Below are 24,928 nucleotides of genomic sequence, written 5' to 3' on the forward strand. Positions count from 1 at the left end.
TGTAAGTAATTACTTATTTACATAAAAATTATTTTGTAAAATAAAATAACAGATATCAAAACAAAACTGTATTGTTCTAGAGCCAACTGAAGATACCTTAGAGTAAAAAAAAGCCAACTTCATATGGGAGAAATAAATTACAACTGCAGCAAGAAAAGTGGTTTTATTCATAAAACAAATATTTTTGTGCTTGCTGCGGAGAATGGCCACGCAAACAAACTTATTATGACCGATACAGTTGAAACAGCTACCTTGTGAGTGGAGGAGACTTTGACGCATGGCACTTGGCAATCCAGAGAGAAGAACTGCTTGGCACAAAGATCATGCACCATCTAGTAATGAATGTCTGAAATATTTTCTCCACGGTTTGACACTTGGAACAAGCCTAGAGACATGCGACAGAGTACCAAGAACAGAACTACACTGAAAACATCCTTTATGAAAAAAAGGTTAAGACGTTTGACATTCCACTCTTCAGATGTTCCCTTCGCCCTTTTTAGTTGTCTTGTAGTGTGCTGTTTGAAGCACGCTGTGCGCGGTGTGAACAGGCAGTGGAGTGTCAGTCTGGTGGCTGGTGTTGCAGGCGCAGCGTGCTGGAGCTGCACCGGTCGGACGGCCTGGACCGCATGGGGCCCATCAAGTGGTCGCTGGCGCTCTGCGTCCTCGCCGTCTTCCTGCTCGTCTACTTCTCCCTCTGGAAGGGCGTCCGCAGCGCCGGCAAGGTGCGTACTGCTAGCCCCGCCACCCTTCATGCACCGTGCCTCTGGCTGTCCTGAGGACCGCCACTACTTCTTTTTTTTTTTTTTAATCTCATGGGACTTAACTGCTAAGGTCATCAGTCCCTAAGCTTACACTCTAATTAACCTAAATTATCCCAAGGACAAATACACACACCAATTTTTTTCTAATAATTTCCGGGTATGCAGCCGGATCCCGTCGACATTCTGCCACGATATTTCGGCCCAGAGACGTCCGGCCATCAGGTGAGTACACAACTACTGAAGAGCCCAGGTGCAGTCGCGGTATTTATGCCGAATCTCGCGCATGCGAAGTGTACTGGCATCCTACAGCGCATGAGTCAGGTGTTGACATGCGCGACATAGCAGAGTTGTACGTGCTGCCCTCGGTGGTGAAAATAAAAGATCATCTAGTCATTGAGTATCGAATGACGCTGTCGATTCCGCTGTGATTGTATAATTTTAATAACAGGATTCCAATTTTTATTCAGCTGAAAGCCGTTGTCACGATTTATAAGATTATCGGCAAGACATATTTCCACTGATTCCTTGAATACGGAATCCCAAAATCCGGAAACCGAAGCTAAAATTTTTGTTCCATTGTATTCCACTGAATGTCCCAGTGAAATACAGTGCTCTGCTACTGCCGATTTTGACGGCTGCCGCAGACGGGTGTATCTTTCATGTTCTGTACATCGTTCATGGACAGTTCTCGTCGTCTGGCCAACATATGCAGAGCCACATTCACAGGGAATTTTGTAGACGCCTGCTTTCTTCAGTTGTAAATAGTCTTTAACGGATCCAACCAGGGCCCGATTCTTTGCTGGTGGACGGAAGATAATCTTGATTTTATTTTTCTTCAGTAATCGGCCTATTTTCGACGACACATTACCGGCGTATGGAAGGAACGCAGTTGATTTAAAGTCGTCATCAGCGTCCTCAGTGCGTTGCTCCTTGTTATGATAGTTGCGCATGGCCTTCCTTACTTGGCGTGAAGTGTAGCCATTCTCCTTAAAAACCTTCTCCAAGTGTTCTAATTCTGCGTGGAGGTTTTCATCATCCGATATTACATGTGCTCGATGTATTAAGGTACTGACAACACCGGCTGTTTGTGCTGGGTGATGGCAGCTTGACGCCTGGAGATACAGATTTGTGTGAGTCGGTTTCCTGTACACAGAATGACCTAATGATCCATCATGTTTACGGCGTACTAGCACGTCTAGAAATGATAATGTGCCATCCTTTTCAATCTCCATCGTGAATTTGATGTTCTCGTGTAATGAGATTAAGTGATGAAGGAATTTCTCGAGTTCCTGTCTGCCATGAGGCCGTATAACAAAAGTATCATTGTGCCACCAATGCAGTACCACCAAGACTCTGACGGCCGAAGTGGCCGTGCGGTTAAAGGCGCTGCAGTCTGGAACCGCAAGACCGCTACGGTCGCAGGTTCGAATCCTGCCTCGGGCATGGATGTTTGTGATGTCCTTAGGTTAGTTAGGTTTAACTAGTTCTAAGTTCTAGGGGACTAATGACCTCAGCAGTTGAGTCCCATAGTGCTCAGAGCCATTTGAACCATTTGAACCAAGACTCTACGGTCTTCCTAAGATACACAAGGATGGTGCCCCACTACGATTAATAGTGAGTAGTATTGATGCTGCGACCTATTCTACAGCAAAATATCTGGGCTCACTACTAAAGACGGATGTGGGTAAGTGTTGCCACCATATACGTAATTCCGAGGATTTTGTCAGTCGCTTGATGGAAGTTAAGCTTAGCAGCTCGGATTTATTAGTCAGCTTTGATGTGATCTCACTTTTTACCAAAGTGCCTTTAATGGAATCGTTACATCTTATCATACCCGGAAATTATTAGAAGAAGAAATACGCCGGGAAAATTTCAGAAGTCTCACACACACCCATGCCCGAGGGAAGACTGGAACCTCCGCCGGGACCAGCCGCACAGCCCATGACTGCAGCGCCGCTGCTACTAATCAGTCCACACAGCTATTCACGCTTGCATCGGTTTATGATGATGTCGCTGTACAGCATGCATTGTAGAATTCTTGCCGCCTTACATGTGGAGCTAATACGGAAGGAAACATACATAAAAGGCGGTAGACATCTGCTTCATAATTTTATTGCCTCATTTCACATTGATTCTTAAGGTTCAAATGCTTCAAATGGCTCTGAGCACTATGGGACTTAACTTCTGAGGTCATCAGTCCCCTAGAACTTAGAACTACTTAAACCTAACTAACCTAAGGACATCACACACATCCATGCCCGCGGCAGGAGTCCTGCGACCGTGGCGGTCGCGCGGTTCCAGACTGTAGCGCCTAGAACCGCTCGGCCACAACGGCCGGCTGATTCTTAAGGGACATCCATCAGTTACGTAACCTGTCACCAAATCTCATTTAACTGGGGGGAGAGGCAATGAAAATATCACGTTCTCTTTTTAATTCAGAGTATACATTATTGTAATGTCAACATTTTGTTTTATATAATTAATCCTGGCCGCGCGGGATTAGCCGAGCGGTCTGGGACGCTACAGTCATGGGATGTTCGGCTGGTACCGGGGGAGGTTCGAGTCCTCCCTCGGGCATGGGTGTGTTTCTTTGTCCTTAGGATAATTTAGGTTAATTAGTGTAAGCTTAGGGACTGATGACTTTAGCAGTTAAGTCCCATAAGATTTCACACATGTCTGAACATGTTTAATTAATCCTGAAAATAGACAATATTACATTTCCGAACAGTATTTATGATCTCTCTGAACTGAATGCTTTACACATGTGCATGGCCGGGCTTTTCCATGTTGAAACAAGTGCCCCGTAAGTGTCAGACCTCATTCCGGGAGTTCTCTGCCACGCCGGTCGAAATTACCGCGTGTCAGTCAGTGAGTCATTCGTGATATTCTGCAACGCATATAAAAACAGTGTCATTCTGTTTAAGATGAACTTGTACCTAAACTATACGATTGGTGTGGTAAGCGGCACGCCGACATGTCGAACACACATGTTTTGATCAAGAAGCTGATCGTTTATGGAAGGAAGCTAAGCTGAAATTCACCGACAATAATTTTCTTACTGATCACGTAAATCAAGATAATAGAAATGCTGCGTAATCATACAGTTCAAAGGAAAGTACATGCAATGTCTTTCATCTGCAAATTAAGTAAAGTTTCAGTGACATTTAATGTACGTTGTATACCAAAAAAGGTTAATTTTTTAGAGCTCAGTCAAAAGGGTTAATACTATTTTCGTGCAGCCTTTTCGTCCTTCTATCTTTCTGTCTGTCCGTCCCACCCCTTCGAATACTGCTCAGGGTTGGCATGTTTAAAATAAAGTATTTTAATCACGTGTTGAAAACACTGTTTAACACACTTTATAAATAAAATATGTTTAATCAACGTTTAAAACAAATAAAAATTAAATTTCACGTATATTTACCCTACTGCAGTGTAAACTTCACGTGAGCGGGGGGGGGGGGGGGGGGGGGGGGGTCCCAACAAATACCAGAAAATATCACGAGAGAGGGAAATGGGGTCCAAGTTTTAAAGAAAACCCCCTCACGCAATTAATGATACAGAGCGTGGGTGAACAGACTTGCTAGTACCACAGGCCGCAAACCCCGCACTGTGACAATGTAAGCACCACAATGAAAAAAAAAATTCATAGTTATGTTACATCATTTGTTTCACAGATATTTACTTTGTTTAGCAAATATAGTTAGACAAATGTATTCTCAAAAGAATTAAGTTTTATAAGGACAAACCATCTAATTTCTTGAAAAGAATAGAAGATGAGCAAAAAAAAAGTACGAGAACGAACAGTGAGGATCGGGCGACCATCAGGTCGTTGGGGATGGGAGGGGGTCAGTCTGTGCGTTCCTTATATAGATAATTGCAAAGGGGGTAAAGTGGGGTTGTTGCATATTCCCTTTGTTATTTAATGTGTTAATTCAGCAAGGAGATAAGAAAGACAAATAAGAAATTCTGAAAGAAAATTTAAGTCTAGAGAGAGGAAATAAAATATTTGAGGTTTGCCGATGACTCTATAACTCTCACTGGTAAGGCAGAGGATTTGAAAAAAAAAAATACAGTTAAACGGAGTGGATAATGGCTTGAAAAGAGGTTGTAACAAAATAGTAACAAAATAAAAACAAGGTTAGTGGAATGTGGTCTAATCGAAGCAAGTGGTGCTGGGGGGATTAGAATAGGAAATAGGACAGTAAAAGTAGTAGATGAGTTTTGTTATGTGGGCAGCAAAGTAACTGATGTTTTCAAAAGAAGAAAGGGTACAAAACGTGGACGGCAACAGAAAAAAATCCTGAAAAACATGTAAATTTGTTAACATGAAATGTAAATATAAGTGTTACGAACTCTTTATCTGAAGGTACACTACACAAGAGAATTAACGAATCACTTTTTTGAAACCGCATAATTGTCTCCCATTGCGACGCATTAGTTTGAAATTTTGCTCAAAGGTGCGTACAATGTTCCTCGGTAATAGTGCAAAATCTTAACGTAACCGTCGGGCCCTAGACGCTTCAAACAACAAGGTCTCGACACAAGCGTAGAAAAGGCCAGAGCTCAGAAGTTCATGTGTCGTGTCAAGTGGGTTAATGATGTCACATTGGCACTAAATTTCACCGAAATTCTACTCAACGCCATCTTAGACGTGTCAAGTGATAAAAACGTCGGACCACCCTTACACACAGATTTCACCCCCTTCTTTTGACTCCTCTGCGGTGGAGGTCACACCCGCGACACTCAGCGTCTAACTCACAAGCTTTTCTTACGGGTGACCGAGGAAAACATTTGAGGTACATCGCCGCTCAGAACTGACACGAAAAGGCGTCAGTCGTGGCATAAATGGTGTCAATTAATCCACCCCTTTCCCTGAGGCGTTGATTCCCAAACTTTTAGTGGTAGAAAACGAGAGTTCTCAGTGCGGTGAGCAACAGGAAGGCGCTCTTGACATGCTTTGACACTGCTGATACCCTCTGAAGTTTCAGATCTTCTCTGAAGATTTATGGCAGTGCATCCCCACTGAACGTGGCTGCAGACTTTGGAGAGCAGCGCGGCCGTAATTTTTGCTCTCGCGTACAGGTTGGAACCACTAGGGCCCGTTCAAAACCATTCCTCGAAATTTGAAGGGGATCCGAAGCAGTAAAGAGTACTTATACTTTTTCAACCCTGCTACTTTCCAGTGGCGTGATCACGCAAGAGAGCAACGTTAACATGTGCGTGAATAAAACGCAATGGGTCTATCTAAGACCCCCCCCCCCCCCCCCATTCCAAACCTCCCAGTTCGCCAACACCCTCGGTGCCACCAACGCACCTTTCTTGACCACGGTAGAAATGCACCTTCAAAAATTTCGACATCGAATAGTGGCTACTCTAGCACCTCAGAGTTAGGCAATTCCTTCGGCACTTCGCGGGACGTTTGTCTACCTTTAGGCGCTAGGGTAGCTGCCAGTCTGATTTGGTGTCGAAGTGTCTGACAAGGATATTTGTAACAGGCTCAGGGTGATGTCGATCTGAGCGGTTTCAGAGGGACCCTTTACCGTTTTATTCACGGATGTGATCACTGTTGTGACTTGGCAAGACAGCCACGCCACTACGAGGTGAAGCCGAAAGGCACGCGTTTAAGCTCACGCAGGCTGGCGTGAGGTCTGGAACAATTAAAGGAGTTGAGTCTAATAAAATAAGTACGTAGCTTCGGGAATACTTAACTTTAATCCATAATTGGTAAACATCGGTCTGACGGTACATGCATCACAAGATAAATAGCAAATGATAATGGCGCCTTGCTAGGTCGTAACAAATGACGTAGCTGAAGGCTATGCTAACTATCGTCTCGGCAAATGAAAGCGTAATTTGTCAGTGAACCATCGCTAGCAAAGTCGGCTGTACAACTGGGGCGAGTGCTAGGAAGTCTCTCTAGACCTGCCGTGTGGCGGTGCTCGGTCTGCAATCACTGACAGTGGCGACACGCGGGTCCGACGTATACTAACGAACCGCGGCCGATTTAAAGGCTACCACCTAGCAAGTGTGGTGTCTGGCGGTGACACCACAATCACGCCACAGGAAGACGGAAAAGAGGAGAAGTTAAAAAGCGTAAATACCCCTTACTGCTTCGGATCAAGTTCAAATTTCGTCTAATGGTTTTAAACTGTCCCTACTGGTTCCAACCTGCACACGAGAGCAAATATTTGTATCGTGCTGCACTCCAATGGAGTACGATGACGTTTAATGTGAATGCAACCTCATAATATCCTTAGGGAGGTGTTGAAAGTCCGAGGATGTCAGCAGTCGAAAAGGATGTAATGAACATCTTCCTGTTGCTCATCGCCCTGCGAATTATCGTTTTCGACCGCGAAATATGTGCCAATCAGCGTCCCAAGGCAAGGGGTGCTTTCATTGACGCCCTCCCTTAGGCCCTTTGCGCCTCGATACTGAGCGACGCTATATTTGAAATATTTTCCACGGCCATCCATAAAAAACCGTGATTTTAACACTGGGCGTCACGGTCCCGACCTGCATCGCAGAGGTGCCATAGTAGGTGTTAAGTGTGGGTAAGAGGACTGTGACGACCTTCCATCGTGTGACACTTCCACGATGGCACTGGGCAGAATTTTAGCAAAATTTGGTGGCAGTACGACATCAATAGCCCAATTTACACGTCGAAAGAACTTCTAAAATGTAGCTGTGGTTTTTTTTTTTTTTTTTTTTTTTTTTTTTTTTTTTTTTTTTTTTTTTTTTACGCTCTTTAATGCGTCTTTGAGCCCGATGGCGACGTAGCACGGTGCGACGTGAAGTATAGGCGAAGACGCCTGCACATGGTACACTGGCATGGACAGCTGCATCAATCTGTCTTCTGTCTGAATATCACAACAGCAACAAAAATAGGAACTTAATGTGTTATGCTTGCTATAACATTTTGAGATGGTAGCTAGCCGAGATCATCTTTTACGCGTTATTAAATTTTTGCAAAGAAAATCTATACCTGGTTTGAGGATTTCATACAAAACTCAATTAGAGTGAGGTACATACTGTTGCTCGGTAAACAGGCGATGTCAAACCTTGACAAGGTTATAAGGTCCAGAGACATAACACTAGCAACAAAGATCCATATTGTGAGGGCTATGGTCTTTCCAGTTGTGATGTATGGATGTGAGACCTGGACCATTAGAAAGGCTGAACGGCGAAGAATTGACTCCTTCGAATTGTGGTGTTGGAGGAAACTTCTTAGAGTTCCATGGACTGCAAAGAGAACCAACAGATCAATATTGGAGCAAATTAAGCCAGATTTCTCCCTGGAAGGTCTAATCTTAAAACAAAAGCTGACCTACTTTGGACACACAATGCGAAGGCATGCCTCGCTGGAAAAAACATTAATGCTGGGGAAGATTGAAGGAACTAGAAGAAGAGGACGTCAGAGGATGAGATGGATCGATGGCATCACAGAAGCAATGTGTTCCAACCTGGAAGGTCTACGGGAGAAAGTGCAAGACAGGAAAAAGTGGCGTGATTTGGTTCATGGGGTCACGAAGAGTCGGAACCGACTAAACGAATAGAGAGAGAGACATACTGCAGAAAATTCCACAGTCTCTAATCTGCACATCACTTACTAAGTGGCAGTACATCCCGTGTTACACATTTGCAAAATTCGGTGGCAAATCGAGGTGAAAAGTTGACTCCACGTTTACAAGCGCCCACGTTTAGTGTGAAGTTACAGTACTGAATTGTATTTCAGACTTAAATACGTGTTTAGTTAGTTACTTAGATCGACTGCGTATTTCTTACTACTGCCAAGGGTCTTATGGGGAGGTACCGAATCAATGAAATCCAGCATTTCTGCATATCCTAATCTTCTGCAATAGTACCGACGCATCAGCTAGCTGGCGGATCGTCGAAAATAATTTCGCATGAATTCCATCCCATTTGAACAGTGCATAAAACATCTGCTACTCAATTAGGAACAACTGAAACAACCAGAAGGCAGTATTCCTGATACTTGGACGAATGAAAGCACTCTTGTGTATGGTGGCAGTAGTGTCATCAGACCCAATACTTGCCACCGTAATGAAAATGTCGGCAGGGCAGACAAGCCATACAATGCAGTGTACGTGATTTTGATCGAATCGTCGAATATATGTGGCACATTAACTCCGTCATCCGACAGCATGACAGCTTTTAATGTTGCTGTTTAATTAATGATCATATGTACATGTAACAGGCTCCGAAGTATAACCAACACAAAGAGTGATCGCGATATTTATCTTAGTAATGGCTGTCTGTTTGACACAGACTGAAATTAATATGATATCCATAAACGAATATGGAGACTCTTCTCCTTTAATTTCCACCTTGATGGAAAGTGCTATCGAATTTAAACGTGGTCGTAATAGTGTTCGAAATAATCCACTTGAAGGATGGGTGGAAGGTAAATACACCATAAACCGAGAAGTGCACGATATGATTTTGGAAAACAGGCGTATCAAGGTGCCTAAAACTGTCAAGATTGGAGGGATTTAAATAGAACTTGTTGGCCACGTTTTACATGAAGATTTGCACAGAGAAAGCTTTGACAAAAATGGGTTCCTGCTCTTGCCCATGGCGGATCAGAAACGAATAAACACGCAATTTCCTAATAGTGTTTGGCGTGTTTTCCTATAGACAAAAGTGATTTCCTATGTGGGTGTGTAACAATAGATGAAACATCTATTCACCATACGTTCAAAAATCGAAATAACTACTGAAACAGTGAACAGGAAGAGTCTGTTGAGCTCTCTCTCTCTCTCTCTCTCTGTCTCTCTCTCTCTCTCTCTCTGTCTCCCTGAATCCAGGCTTCAGAATGGTTTGATGCGGTCCACCACGAATTCCTCTCCTGTGCTAAGCTCTCCATCTCAGAATAGCACTTGCAACTTACATCTTAAATTATTTGCTGGATGTATTCCAATCTCTGTCTTCCTCTACAGTTTTTGCCCTCTACAGTTCCCTCTAAAACCATGGAAGTCATTCAGTCACATCTTAACAGATGTCCCATCATCCAGTCCCTTCTTGTCAGTGTTTCCCACATATTCCTTTGCTCTCCGACTGCGCAGAATCTCCTTATTCCTTACCCTATCAGTCCGCCTAAATATCAACATTCGTCTGTAGCTCCACATCTGAAATGCTTCGATTCTCCTCTGTACGAGTTTTCCAACAGTCCATGTTTCACTACCACACAATGCTGTGCTCCAAACGTACATTCGCAGAAATATCTTGCTCAAATTAAGACCTGTGTTTGATAGTAGCAGAATTCTCTTGGCCAGGAATGCCTTTTTTGCTGGTGCTAGTTTGTTTTTGATGTCCTGCTTGCTCCCTTCCATCATTGGTTATTTTGCTGCGTAGGTAGCAGAATTCCTTAACTTCATCTATTTTGTGACCATCAATCCTGGTGTTAACTTCTGTTCTCATTTCTGCTACTTCTCATTACTTTCGTCTTTCTTCGATTTACTCTCAGTTCATACTCTGTACTCATTAGAGTGTTCATTCCATTCCGCAGATCATTTAATTCCCCTTCACTCTTACTCAGGATAGCAATGACATCAACGAATCTTTTCATTGATGTCCTTTCACCTTGAATTTTAATTCCACACCAGAACCGTCTTTTATTTCAGTCATTGCTTCTTCGATGTACTGATTGAACAGTAGGGGCGAAAGACTATGTGCCTGTCTTACAACCATTTTAATCCGAGCACTTTGTTCTTGGTCATTCACTGTTGTTATTCCCTCTTGGCTCTTGTACATATTATATATTACCCGTCCCTCCCTAGGGCTTACCCCTATTTTTCTCAGAATGTCGAACATCTTGCACCATTTTACATTCTCTAATATTTTTCCCAGGTCGACAGATCCTATAAACGTGTCTTAATTTTTCTTTAGGCTTACTTCCATTACCAACCGCAACGCCAGAATAGCCTCTCTCGTGCCTTTACCTTTCCTAAAGCCAAACTGCTCGTCATCTGACACATCCTCAATTTTTTTCCATGCCTCTGTATATTATTCTTGTCAGCAACTTGGATGCATTACCTGTTAATCTGATAGTGCGATAATTCTCGCACTTGTCAGCACTCGCAGTCTTCTTAATTGTGTGGATTATATTTTCTTGAAATTCAGATAGTATGTCGCCAAACTCATACATTCTACAGACCAACGTGTATAGTCGTTTTGTTGCTACTTCCCCCAATGGGTTTAGAAATTCTAATGGAATGTTTTCTGTCCCTTCTGTCTTATTTGATCTCAAGTCCCCCAAAGCTCTCTTAAATTTTGATCCTAATATTGTATCCCCTGTTGCTTCTAAGCCGACTCATGTTTCTTCTTCTCTCACAACAGACAAATCTTACCCTTTATAGAGGCCTTCGATGTACTCTTGCCACCTATACGCTCTCTCCTCTGCATATGACAGTGGGATTCCCGTTGTACTTGCTTTTAATTTCACCGAGGGCTGTTTTGACTTTCCTATGTGTTGATATAGTCCTTCCGACAATCATTGCATGAGCAGTTTCGTCTTAACTTCCCCGCACTTCTTATTTATTTCATTCCTCAGCGACCTGTATTTCTGAATTTTTCTGAACATTTTTGTACTTCCTTCTTTCATCGATCAACTGACGTATTTCTTCTGTTACCCATGGTTTATTCTCGGTTCGTTCTTTGTACCTATGTTTTTCTTCCAAACTTCTGTGATTGCACTTTTTAGAGATGTCCATTCCTCTTCAACTGTACTGCCTACTGAGCTATTCATTACTGTGTATCTATAGTCTTAGAGAACTTCAAGCGTATGTAGTCATTCCTTAGTACTTCCGTATCCCACTTTTTTGCGTTTTGATTATTCCTGACTAATTTCTTAAACTTCACCCAACTCGTCATCACTACTATATTGTGATCTGATTTTATATCTGCTCCTGGGTACGTCTTACAGTCTAGTATCTGATTTTGGAATCTTTGTCTGACCATGATGCAATGTAACTGAAAACTTCCCTGTATCACCCGGCCTTTTCCAAGTATACCTTCTCCTTTTCTGATTCTTGAACAGAGTGTTTGCTATTACTAGCTGACATTTATAACAGAACTCAATTAGTCTTTCTCCTGTCTCATTCCTTGTCCCAAGCTCATATTCTCCTGTAACCTTTTCTTCTGCTTCTCCCCCTACAACTGCATTCGAGTTCCATATGAGTATTTGATCTTCATCTCGATTTACGTACTGTATTACTCTTTCAATATCCTCATATACTTTCTCTATCTCTGCAGCTTGCGACGTCGGTATGTATACCTGAACTATCGTTGTCGGTGTTAGCTTGGTGTCGATTCTGATAAGAACAGCCGTACCAGTGAACTGTTCACAGTACACTCTCTGCCCTATCTTCCTGATCATAACGAACCCTACTCCCGTTACACCATTTTCTGCTGCTGTTGATATTGGCCTATACTTGTCTTCTTTTCACTTCACTTCACTGATATCTACTATCCCAAGATTGAGCCTCTGCATTTCCATTTTCAGATTCCCTAGCTTCCCTACCACGTTGAAGCTTGTGACATTCCACACTCCGACTCGTAGAACGTTATCCTTTCGTTAGTTATTCAGTCTTCTTCTCATGGTCATCTTCCCTTTGGCAGTCCCATCCCAGAGATCCGACTGGGGACTATTCCCAATCTTTTGCGAATGGCGAGATCTTCATAACAATTTTTCAATTACAGGACACTTGCCCAATGGATACACGTTAAGTGTATTTAATCAGTGGTTTCCATTCTGTATCCCCATGTCGTTGATCATTGCTGATTATTCCGCTTTTTGGGCAGTTTCTGTCCCCAGAGACAAGAACGTACCCCTGAACCTCTCCACTTTGACAAGGCTGTTGATAGAATGAGGGTGGCTCCTTATGCCGGCAATATTCGGCCACCAATGCTGGTTATTAATCAAAATTTAGGCGTTGGCGGGTTTCGAACCCGGCACAGAGAACGTTTTGATTAGTAATCGAAGACGCTACCACCTTTCTTTTTATCTCATTTTGTTCTATTTTGTTCGTTGAATTTGTTCGGGGCGGACGTCCGATGACACCCATTTAGGTTCTTCGTTGATCCGTTCACTCAGTTTTTTTGTTACAGAGGGAAGCTAGCCCTCTGACCGAACACGCTGAGCTACCGTGGCGGCACCCCTAGACCACGGGTGCAGCTTTAAAGAAGGTAAAGACGATGTCATCAGCGGGAAAGGGCATGGCATGGGTGTTTTGATCTGTGAAATGAGTGATCTGCGCTTTGAAGTGTTGGCACATCGGCCCTATTCCTCAGATTTGACTCCTTCAGACTTAATTTCTTACCAAAATTTAAAGTCTTCCTCGCTAGTCAGCGTTTTTCGATAATCCAAGAAACGATTTTAGCTGCAGAAGAGTATTTTGCAATGCTTCCACAGGAACACTAAAGAGAATGTTGCCACTGGAACACCGCTAGGTGAAGTGCATTAATGTTAAACGAATTGTGTCTTGAAAATTAAACTGTTTTCAAATCACACCTTTTCATTTTCACCATGAGGACGAGAACTTCTGAGACCAGTCTCGTACTTTTCTTACGCTCTCGCATTTCGCTACATTTCTCTGATTGATCCTTTATTCTTTAGCGTTCACTGAGGCCACGGACTTGGTTCGGAAGAAGGAGGACATTATTACCTGTGGTTATAATCAAGAAATAGTTTCACTGTTGCCTGGTGGTCTTCAGGAGAGGAAAGAACAAAAATCAGAAATAGCTAGCATTACATGTATAACAGATTTTTTGATGTTGTAGCCTTTTCCGATCTATGACCATGAATTCTCTTTCATATTCACTTTTTTTCATTTTCCCTAGCTTTCTGATCAACTTTTCTACTATGGTTGTGTTTCTCGCAGGTAAAGTGATCTATTTTTGGTTTGTGCCAAACATCGTACAGCTCGTAACAGGAATGTGTTGCTATATTATGATCCATTCTCTGTAATCTCGGAAGCAAACTTATATCTTGTTGTTGTCTGGAGGAGAACCATGTGTGAATATTTCACGTCCAAACAGTGCCACAGTAACCATATTACGTGCTTAATAGCACAAAATAGTATCTGGCTTTATTGGGCCTCAGGTATTTTACATTTCATCTTTAGACATGTTACTGGGTCTAATTGTTCTTGGGTGTAATCAACGTGTTACCTGGTTCGACCTGCCTTTTCTGTACCAATGTGTTTGATGATTCCGACAGGATTGTTTCGTTAATCATCCCCTTATCCAAAATCGTCTCGACCTGCAGTTCATTTTCTCTCGGTATTCTGTCATATCTGTATTGTGCATTTACTAGCTTTTCGTACCCGTTGACAAACTGTTAATTAGCTACATGGAAGATTTCTGTCATAGATAACTAAACCGAAGTCTGTACGAACCGAAAACACAAAATGTCAGAAGCGGAGCGATGATAATGCTTTATTGGATTTAGCAGCATTTAGGTATCGCTGCGGACGATTCTGTTGGTAACGAGTGGAAGTCGACGTTCTGTATGTGGCCAGGCAAACGATTTGCTGGCCGACACAGTTCATTAAGCTGCCGTGGCTACCGCTCGTGTGGATCAGCAATAAATTTCGCAACGCTCTGGCCTGTTGCAGTCAGCATGTGCGGCCACCGCAAGCGCTATTGATTTTCGCCGTAGAGTAAGCATTTTGCATTTAATTAGCGAAACCCAAACAAACGTAAACTGCGCAGCATTTGTTTGGTATTTAAATCTGCATACTAAACTTTCGACTGGAACTTGCATCTGCCCTCGTTGCATGGTAACTAAGTGGATACTCGCTGCAAGACTTTTAGCTTTTATGTTCACCCGATAGCTTCAGTTTGTTTTATTTTCATTGAAGTGGAACTTTTCCAAGTCGGATTCGTCACGATGACCATTACAAAAAAAAACTGTATTTCACTTTGCGAGAGTATCAGTTGTTGTCGACGAGCCAAAAGACGCCAGTCTGCGTGTTGTCACACAACTAGTTGCGTACACTTATTAGTACGGGCACACGTAGGAAGTAGTGGACAGAAAGTTGTAAGGGTAATGATTCAAGATAGAGAGAAAAATTGCCGCGGCCATACGTGGAGCTTTAAAAAAAAAAAAATCTCTCTACGACAGTCTGGAAATGTAATTAGGTTTGTGGGCGAATTACGCTGTCAGCAGCGACAGTTGATGTGATGCAGGAGTGCAAGCGTATGCTAGTCATGGGGAAGTTACCGTTGTTGCTGGGCACCGACATTGTCTCCTGTACCAACCACAGAAGCCTCTTACCCGTAGCATGTCAAAGTCGTCATCAGAGGAATTAATTTAATTACCAAAGTAGTCAATGGGTGTAGATTGCTGTGTGAGTCTTGTCTGTGATTTATATGCTTCCAACATCCCTGCTACAGCCGGAAGATAATCCGCATAAGCGTAGCTGACACAACCTGTCAGATGTTCTGTCGCAGAGCGGGTCACATACATCATGTTGCTTTATTAGGTTTCAGCGCACCATAGTAGTCCCGGTTTCCCTAAAACACGAGTTTTTGGCTAGTTGTGCTTCCACTTACAGCTGTGGTCCTCACTCACCAGATTCGGAATGAACGGATTATTCGAATCACTCCAACTGCTTTTCAGTAGTGTGACAAGTTCCATGAATACACAAGTGAATCACTCTATGCGGAATTCATTGCCCATGGCCAGGCTGAGTGTTGAAATGTTTTCTTTTCTCTTGTACTGAGATACTCCAATAAAAGTTCCTCACAAACTGACATTACAAAGCACGCTTTGTGTAATTTACAAGTCGCAACTGGAAAACACGTTCCAGTGACGGATGGCGTAAAATTTCTTTTAAAAGCACCAAGTTGTGCAAAACAGTGGATTAATCTGGAACTGAGATTTTTATTTACATTCTATCCGCCATCACCTAGAATAATTATACCTTGACCTTTATCAAGCCAGTGAGTACGTTGGTTGATGTCATTGTTTGATGATGCATGATCGATCAATCAACAACAAATTACGAAGGTACAAGAAATGATTGGCACGGAGATTCTGTCTTCTATTAAAGAAGAACTAACGACTGAACACGAATTGTGTTCGGTCTTTCTATCGTAAACAATCCATTTTCAACTCCTTTCATTCGGTATCGAAAAATTCTTAAAACACAATAAAAATCACTTTCGTGACCAATAGATAAGGTAGGTAGATAATTCGAAAATAACTAACACAACTATCTGCAATTAATAACACAATTATTAGCCAGCAATTGGGGTTACACAATTTACATCGACTCTCGGAGAGCATACACCAGCGGAAGATACGAATGGCCGGCCTCTGTGACCGAGCGGTTCTAGGCACTAGCCAGGAACCGCGCTGCTGCTACGGTCGCAGGTTCGAATCCTGCCTGGGGCATGGATGTGTGTGATATCCTTAGGTTAGTAGGTTTAAGTAGTTCTAAGTCTAGGTGTCTGATTACCTCAGATGTCAAGTTCCATAGTGCTCAGAGCCATTCTTTGAAGATACAAACGTGAAAGTAAGGTAGCTGAAGATCAGCGTCTTCATTTGTTCGTTCCGATATAAAATAAGCGTTTAACAGAATTCCAGAAGCTTTTTTTGTTAGTTAAATGCTTCCTGTGACTAAAAGAAAACACTTCGTTGAATTCCAACTAAAATAAAAGAAATAGTTTATAGAATGTACTCATTAATTCATTGTCTTAGCCTTACCCATAGGGTAGCTTTTTAAATACCACTCAGTAAAAATAGTGCTACAATTTGTATTGTAAAGCACTGCTTATAATACAAAGATTCTTGTTCTGTGTGACCTGCTGACAGTGCGGGTGCGGTGTAACTGAGTATCTCCAAATAGGAGTAGCTAATTTCATCGGGAGTTAAACAAGGGCCATATAAATGGTTCTCTGTAGCCTGCTGTTTCAAGTACTTTGTCCGTCAAATATCGATTAGATTTGCTTGAGCCCCGCGTATGATCTGTCGGCTACATAGCGTGTGTGGTCCCCACAAGACAATTTGCAGTCAAGCCAGACACAGAATGCCTGGCCTTCTCATGAAATCGTATTGGTCATGTCCGTAGTCCAATTCATCTACAGTGTTTAAGACCCTGCGGTTTCCTCAGTGTGCTTGTTACCAGTATTTTTTCGCACTTTTCGACGTTTACTGTAACACGTCATTACACCAGCCACGGCTCGGTAGTTCTTAGTGTGGTCTGTACTCATGAACAAATGATTTATGGCTCCAAGTCCTCTGATGGAATGGCTGTGTCGTCAGCATTTAAGGCAACCATACTGGTATGTGTTGGAAAATTATTAATGTAGAAGTTACAGTAGGGTCCACTTTCGGTACTCGGCCTGAACACTACCTTGTGTTTACTTTTAAGGGATCAGCCCAATTCCTACAATTGCAACATTTGCGCTGCTGTTCAAAATGGCTTACCGCATGAGCGCCCACCTTATAATGGTCTACACCGTTTTGTTTGACTCATCTAGAGACACACTACGGTAGTGTGGTGCGGAGATTTCAGTGTGTACCAGGAGTGCAGACATAAACCTGCAAAGAAATAGAAAATTATTATAAAATTTTATTTTGTCAATGCAATAATTAAAACTACAGAGTACCCCTTCTACTTCTCTTATTCAATCACCTCTCTCTCTCTCTTCTCTTAACCCCTCTTTCGTATGCTTTCAAACTAATTAAAAATACTCAGGAATTGATCAGACTATAGTTTCGTGACATCTCTTGAGAATGCATTCCTCTTCAGTATGATTTGCCTAACTTTTCAGCAACATTTTCTCTCAATTTTTGTGAACGTTGCATCTGTATTTATTCACATAAATTTAGTAGTGAATAGTTACAGTGATTGATTGCGGATGGTGTAATTACACTACTGACCATTAAAATTGTTACACCAAGAAGAAATGCAGATGATAAACGGGTATTTATTGGACAAATATATTATACTAGTACTGACATGTGATTACATTTTCACGCAATTTGGGTGCATAGATCCGGAGAAATCAGTACCCAGAACAACCACCTCTGGCCTTGATACGCCTGGGCATTGAGTCAAACAGAGCTTGGATGGCGTATAAAGGTACAGCAGCCCATGCAGCTCCAACACGATACCACAGTTCATCAAAAGTGGTGACTGGCGTATTTTGACGAGCCAGTTGCTCGGCCACCATTGACCAGACGTTTTCAATTGGTGAGAGATCTGGAGAATGTGCTGGACAGGGCAGCAGTCGAACATTTTCTGTTTCCAGAAAGGCCCGTACGGGACCTGCAACAGGCGGTCGTGCATTATCCTGCTGAAATGTAGAGTTTCGCAGGGATCGAATGAAGGGTAGAACCACGGGGCGTAACACATCTGAAATGTAACGTCCACTGTTCAGAGAGCCGTCAATGCAAACAAGAGGTGACCGAGACGTGTAACTAATGGCACCCCATACCATCACGCTGGGTGATACGCCAGTATGGCGATGACGTATACACGCTTCCAATGTGCGTTCACCGCGATGTAGCCAAACACGGATGCGACCATCATGATGCTGTAAACAGAACCTGGAGTCATCCGAAAAAATGACGTTTTGCCATTTGTGCACCCAGGTTCGTCGTTGAGTACACCATCGCAGGCGCTCCTGTTTGTGATGCAGCGTCAAGGGTAACCGCAGCCATGGTCTCCGAGCTGATAGTCCATGCTGCTGCAAACGTCGTCGAACTGTTAGTGCAATTGCTTGTCTTGCAAACGTCCCCATGTGTTGACTCAGGGATCGAGACGTGGCTGCACGATCCGTTACAGCCATGTGGATAAGATGCCTGTCATCTCGACTGCTAGTGATACGAGGCCGTTGGGATCCAGCACGGCATTCCGTATTGCTCTCCTGAATCCACCGATTCCATATTCTGCTAACAGTCATTAGATCTCGACCAACGCGAGCAGCAGTGTCGCGATACGATAAACTGCAATCGTGATAGGCTACAATCCGACCTTTATCAAAGTCGTAAACGTGATGGTACGCATTTCTCATCCTTACACGAGGCATCACAACAACGTTTCACCAGGCAACGCCGGTCAACTGCTGTTTGTGTATGAGAAATCGGTTGGAAACTTTCCTCATGTTAGCATGTTGTAGGTGTTGCCACCGGCGCCAACCTTGTGTCAATGCTCTGAAAAGCTAATCATTTGCATATCACAGCATCTTCTTCCTGTCGTTTAAATTTCGCGTCTGTAACACGTCATCTTCGTGGTGTAGTAATTTTAATGGCCAGTAGTGTGTGTGAAATCTTATGGGACTTAACTGCTAAGGTCATCAGTCCCTAATGGCCAGTAGTGTAAGCCCTTATTTATGCGCATTGCACTGAATGTTCTGAAGTTGAGATTCAACTGTCATTCTTTACGTCACACACTGGACGACTACATTCTTCCCAGTATTTTAGGATAACTTTGTATATGTACAGCAGCGGCCCCACAGTTTATTTAGGTTCAACCATCGCTTCTAACGACGGTCCACGCTCGGAACAATCTATCGGATTCTGTTTCTTAAGATGTCTGCGTCTGATATTTCGTGAGTAAATATCTTGGTTGCATGATAACAGTGCGAGATTAAGGAGAAGTTTACTTTCTGTGAGTAAAGAATCTATAGATATACCTTAGGATGTTAAATTGAAAGTTGTGCCGCAGTTGCTATATCACATGGCTCCGGAATAAATTCGCCATTGTCTGTCATCTATCACATTTTTATGTAGTCAAATTACGTTATTGTTCGATGACTGGTGGCGCGCAGTAGATTTCACCCACGTACGCAGAAATTGCTGGACGCACAAAGAGCCATTCGCTGTTACTCGGACCAGCATTTCACATCACACAAATTGCGAAATGGAAATGATCAAAGAGATTTTGCAATGACGTCACCAAATGCTATATCCAGTGGGTATAAATCATAAGTGATGTGGGCGGTAGGATTCACACTCACGACAACTTAAGTAGCGATACGATGGCACATTTCCTTGTTCTAAAGCCTACTTAACACTTTTATCAACAAAACGCTCGAACATGTTCAAGAATAAGCAACGTATCCCTACTATTTGCTCATGTGGTTTAATTAGTACACCCGAACATCTTCAGATGACCTGAAGATGAGTGGCAGGTGCCCAGTTGAAATATCGTGCGAAGTATTGAAAGACGACCGGCTGCAAGCCCGAAATTTGTTTGAACAATGGTGAGTTATGTTTCAAATACAACAGGCACATTAAGCGACAGTGATTGAGACAAAAGAGCGTCAAGGAGGAATGCTTTAACGGTCTGGTGTCATGAAAGTGACTACTGGGCTTCAAATGTACCGAGAGAGCACAAGTTCAAAGAGAACTGTGCGACGAGAATTGTGCGTCGAGAATTGCACAAAGAATAGATCCCTGGTACGGTTGAAAGTGCTCAGTCTATTGTAAACGAGGCAGGTACAAAGGGGTGGTTTCGCCAGTACAGGAGGGTCAAGATACGAACTGCTGAGGAACTGAGACATGTGATGCGCTTCAACGACTGATCTTTCAGACAGTTCTCTAAAGCAGGATGTATTTACGATGGGTAGTGATAAGACGACTTACAGGATGTGTTGAATGACGTACAGAATATCGATTGAGAGTAAATCGAAGACGAAAGTACTGAGAAGTAACAGTAATGATAATATCAAGAAATTTAATATCATAATTGGGGATCACGAAGCAGATAAAGTTAAGTACTTCTTCTACCTAGGCAGCAAAACAACCCCTGATGGACGGAGCAAGAAGGACATTAAAAGCAGACTAGGGGCGGCAAAGATGGAATTCCTGACCAAAATAAATCTACTGGTATGAAACGTAGGCCTTAACCTGAAGAAGAATTTTCTGAGGATGTCCATTTGGAGCACAGCATTGTATGGTAGTAAAACACGGACTGTGGGAAAACCGGAACAGAAGATAATCGATGCATTTGAGATGTGCTAAGGAAGAATGTTGAATATTATGTGGCCTGATTCAATAGGAAATAAGGAGGTTCATCGCAGAATCGGTGAGGAAATTAATATATGGAAAACACTGATAAGAAGAAAAGACAAGATGATAGGACATCTGTTAAGACACCAGGGAATAAACTGTACTCGTATGTAACTAGAAGGAGCTGTAGAGAGTAAAAACTGTGGAGGAAAACAGAAATTGGAATACATGGTGCGAAAAAACTGAGGACGTAGGCTGGAAGTGCTACTCTGAGATGAAGAGGTTGGCACGACAGACTAAAGAAAGACATAATTTCTGTGTTACGACCTCTAAAAATAAAGTAATTGATTTTTTATTTGTTTGCAGGTACAGTGCATGTTTGTAGTTGTGGTTAACATTGAAATCCCTGCTACAGAATTCTATAATACGCTGCTAAGGTAGACAAGAACACTGGAAATTTTGCAGCTACGTGAGACCAACCCAGACGGCCAAAGAAGTCATCTGGGTTGGCTTGATGAAGCTTCAGCAATTCCGCTGCTGCCGAAAACGAATTACCGAACGATTCTCCTCTTTATAAATGGACTCCGCAATTTCGTTTTGCCTTCTCTAGTGGCGCGTTACGCCACTGTGACGCGGGCATTTCAGTGGATTGCAGGAGTTCAGACATATGCCAGCAAACGAGAAAAAAGTTAATTCCTTGACCTTAGTTTTTTGAGATTATAATTGTAACACTCTAACTAAGCAGTGTGTAACGGCAGGGGAAGCATGGAATCAGGTAGTAATGTATTTGTCTGTACAACTCGACAACTGCTAAAAATGAAATAAAGTTGTAAGTTTAAGCGAAGATAATCTTTGGAGAAACTCTCACGAAGATGAAGGTCTGAAACTATAGTGAAATGAATAATCAAAGAATGATCGTTCAACGACTCACCAGACGCACAACTGCCACACTACAACAGTACCTGGAAACTCCATACGACCTTTCTGAAATATTCAATATGAAGCAGCTAAGAGAAGCCACCCCAGATACATCCAAAAATGATTAAATACGTCGATGTGCGGTTTTCGTCAAGTTATAGAGGACAATATGGCAAATTCCCTGACGTTCAAATGTAATTTTTATCCTTTACTTATACTCCTAGCTCACTCATTTGTTACATAGTTTAATTCTTAATGTCTTTGCGTGTTTTTGGTACTTGCATTGTTTAATTCATAAATTTCGGGCGTATTATAGTATTTGAGAGTTGTAGCATCACGTTTTAGTACCTGAATAGTGTAAATTCGCGTAGTCGTTTGTCTTCTGTTTTTGTTTTGAACGGCCAGTGTCGGTTGGTCACAGTCAGTGTGCTCCCTGCCGCCGTTGGATAAGCAGCTGAGCAGCAAGTCGTATACTCCTAGCTCACTCATTTGTTACATAGTTTAATTCTTAATTTCTTTGCGCGTTTTTGGTACTTGCATTGTTTAATTCATAAATTTCGGGCGTATTATAGTATTTGAGAGTGTAGCATCGCGTTTTAGTACCTGAATAGTGTAAATTCGCGTAGTCTCCTTCCGCCGCCGAGCAGTGTCAGCAGTGCGCAAGTAGCAGCATTACTGCATTTACTAGGCAATCTTGTATTTTAATAACCGTTTAAATTTTGTTGATTTGTTTGCGCTCTCTGTAGATTAGTTCAGACGTTCTTTGCAAAACAGTTTTTAGCATGGATAGGGACTGCAACTGCTGTGTTCGGATGCAGGCTGAGTTGGCATCCCTTCGCTCCCAGCTTCAGGCAGTGTTGGCTTCGGTCACACAGCTTGAGGCTGTTGCCAATGGGCATCACTGTGGGGGTCCAGATGGGGGTTTGTCGGGGACGGCCAGCTCGTCCCACGCATCCCCTGATCGGACTACGACTGTGGTTGCCCGGGATACTGCCCGCATTGAGGCTGATCCCTCACCTGTGGTAGAGTGGGAGGTCGTCTCAAGGTGTGGCAGGGGGCGAAAGACATTCCGGAGGGCTGACGAACCGGTTTCAGGCTCTGTCTCAGGCTGATACTGATCTTCGGCCTGACATGGCTGCTTGTCCTGTTCCAGAGGTTGCCCCTCAGTCTGCAAGATCCGGGCAGTCGCAGAGGGTGGGCTTACTGGTAGTTGGGAGCTCCAACGTCAGGCGCGTAATGGGGCCCCTTAGGGAAATGGCAGCAAGAGAGGGGAAGAAAACCAATGTGCACTCCGTGTGCATACCGGGGGGAGTCATTCCAGATGTGGAAAGGGTCCTTCCGGATGCAATGAAGGGTACAGGGTGCACCCATCTGCAGGTGGTCGCTCATGTCGGCACCAATGATGTGTGTCACTATGGATCGGAGGAAATCCTCTCTGGCTTCCGGCGGCTATCTGATTTGGTGAAGACTGCCAGTCTCGCTAGCGGGATGAAAGCGAGGGCTCACCATCTGCAGCATCGTCGACAGGACTGACTGCGGACCTTTGGTACAGAGCCGAGTGGAGGGACTGAATCAGAGGCTGAGACGGTTCTGCGACCGTGTGGGCTGCAGATTCCTCGACTTGCGCCATAGGGTGGTGGGGTTTCAGGTTCCGCTGGATAGGTCAGGAGTCCACTACACGCAACAAGCGGCTACACGGGTAGCAGGGGTTGTGTGGCGTGGGCTGGGCGGTTTTTTAGGTTAGATGGCCTTGGGCAAGTACAGAAAGGGCAACAGCCTCAACGGGTGCGGGGCAAAGTCAGGACATGCGGGGACCAAGCAGCAATCGGTATTGTAATTGTCAACTGTCGAAGCTGCGTTGGTAAAGTACCAGAACTTCAAGCGCTGATAGAAAGCACCGAAGCTGAAATCGTTATAGGCACAGAAAGCTGGCTGAAGCCAGAGATAAATTCTGCCGAAATTTTTACAAAGGTACAGACGGTGTTTAGAAAGGATAGATTGCATGCAACCGGTGGTGGAGTGTTCGTCGCTGTTAGTAGTAGTTTATCCTGTAGTGAAGTAGAAGTGGATAGTTCCTGTGAATTATTATGAGTGTAGGTTACACTCAACAACCGAGCTAGGTTAATAATTGGCTCCTTTTACCGACCTCCCGACTCAGCAGCATTAGTGGCAGAACAACTGAGAGAAAATTTGGAATACATTTCACATAAATTTTCTCAGCATGTTATAGTCTTAGGTGGAGATTTCAATTTATCAGATATAGACTGGGACACTCAGATGTTTAGGACGGGTGGTAGGGACAGAGCATCGAGTGACATTATACTGAGTGCACTGTCCGAAAATTACCTCGAACAATTAAACAGAGAACCGACTCGTGGAGATAACATCTTGGACCTACTGTTAACAAACAGACCCGAACTTTTCGACTCTGTATGTGCAGAACAGGGAATCAGTGATCATAAGGCCGTTGCAGCATCCCTGAATATGGAAGTTAATAGGAATATAAAAAAAGGGAGGAAGGTTTATGTGTTTAGCAAGAGTAACAGAAGGCAGATTTCAGACTACCTAACAGATCAAAACGAAAATTTCTGTTCCGACACTGACAATGTTGAGTGTTTATGGAAAAAGTTCAAGGCAATCGTAAAATGCGTTTTAGACAGGTACGTGCCGAGTAAAACTGTGAGGGACGGGAAAAACCCACAGTGGTACAACAACAAAGTTAAGGAAACTACTACGAAAGCAAAGAGAGCTTCACTCCAAGTTTAAACGCAACCAAAACCTCTCAGACAAACAGAAGCTAAACGATGTCAAAGTTAGCGTAAGGAGGGCTATGCGAGAAGCGGAGGGTTCCAAATGATTGGAAAAGAGCACAGGTAGTCCCAGTCTTCAAGAAGGGTCGTCGAGCAGATGCGCAAAACTATAGACCTATATCTCTGACGTCGATCTGTTGTAGAATTTTGGAGCACGTTTTTTGCTCGAGTATCATGTCGTTTTTGGAAACCCAGAATCTACTATAAAGGAATCAACATGGATTCCGGAAACAGCGATCTTGTGAGACCCAACTCGCTTTATTTGTTCATGAGACCTAGAAAATATTAGATACAGGCTCCCAGGTAGATGCTATTTTTCTTGACTTCCGGAAGGCGTTCGATACAGTTCCGCACTGTCGCCTGATAAACAAAGTAAGAGCCTACGGAATATCAGACCAGCTGTGTGGCTGGATTGAAGAGTTTTTAGCAAACAGAACACAGCATGTTGTTATCAA

At 43.2% G+C, this 24,928-nt stretch overlaps 1 protein-coding gene across 1 annotated transcript in view; it reads left to right on the forward strand.

Annotated features, from left to right (window-relative positions):
• The window catches only part of LOC124594968 (sodium-dependent serotonin transporter), a 487,047-nt gene that overhangs the window by 242,631 nt on the left and 219,488 nt on the right, over positions 1 to 24,928 (forward strand). Inside the window, exon 5 of the mRNA XM_047133493.1 lies at positions 584 to 722. Coding sequence (XP_046989449.1) covers positions 584 to 722 — 139 coding nt within the window. The remainder of the gene's footprint in view (positions 1 to 583; positions 723 to 24,928) is intronic.

This window comes from Schistocerca americana, chromosome 1, assembly GCF_021461395.2.
Source record: "Schistocerca americana isolate TAMUIC-IGC-003095 chromosome 1, iqSchAmer2.1, whole genome shotgun sequence".
Taxonomy (NCBI): Eukaryota; Metazoa; Arthropoda; class Insecta; order Orthoptera; family Acrididae; genus Schistocerca; species Schistocerca americana.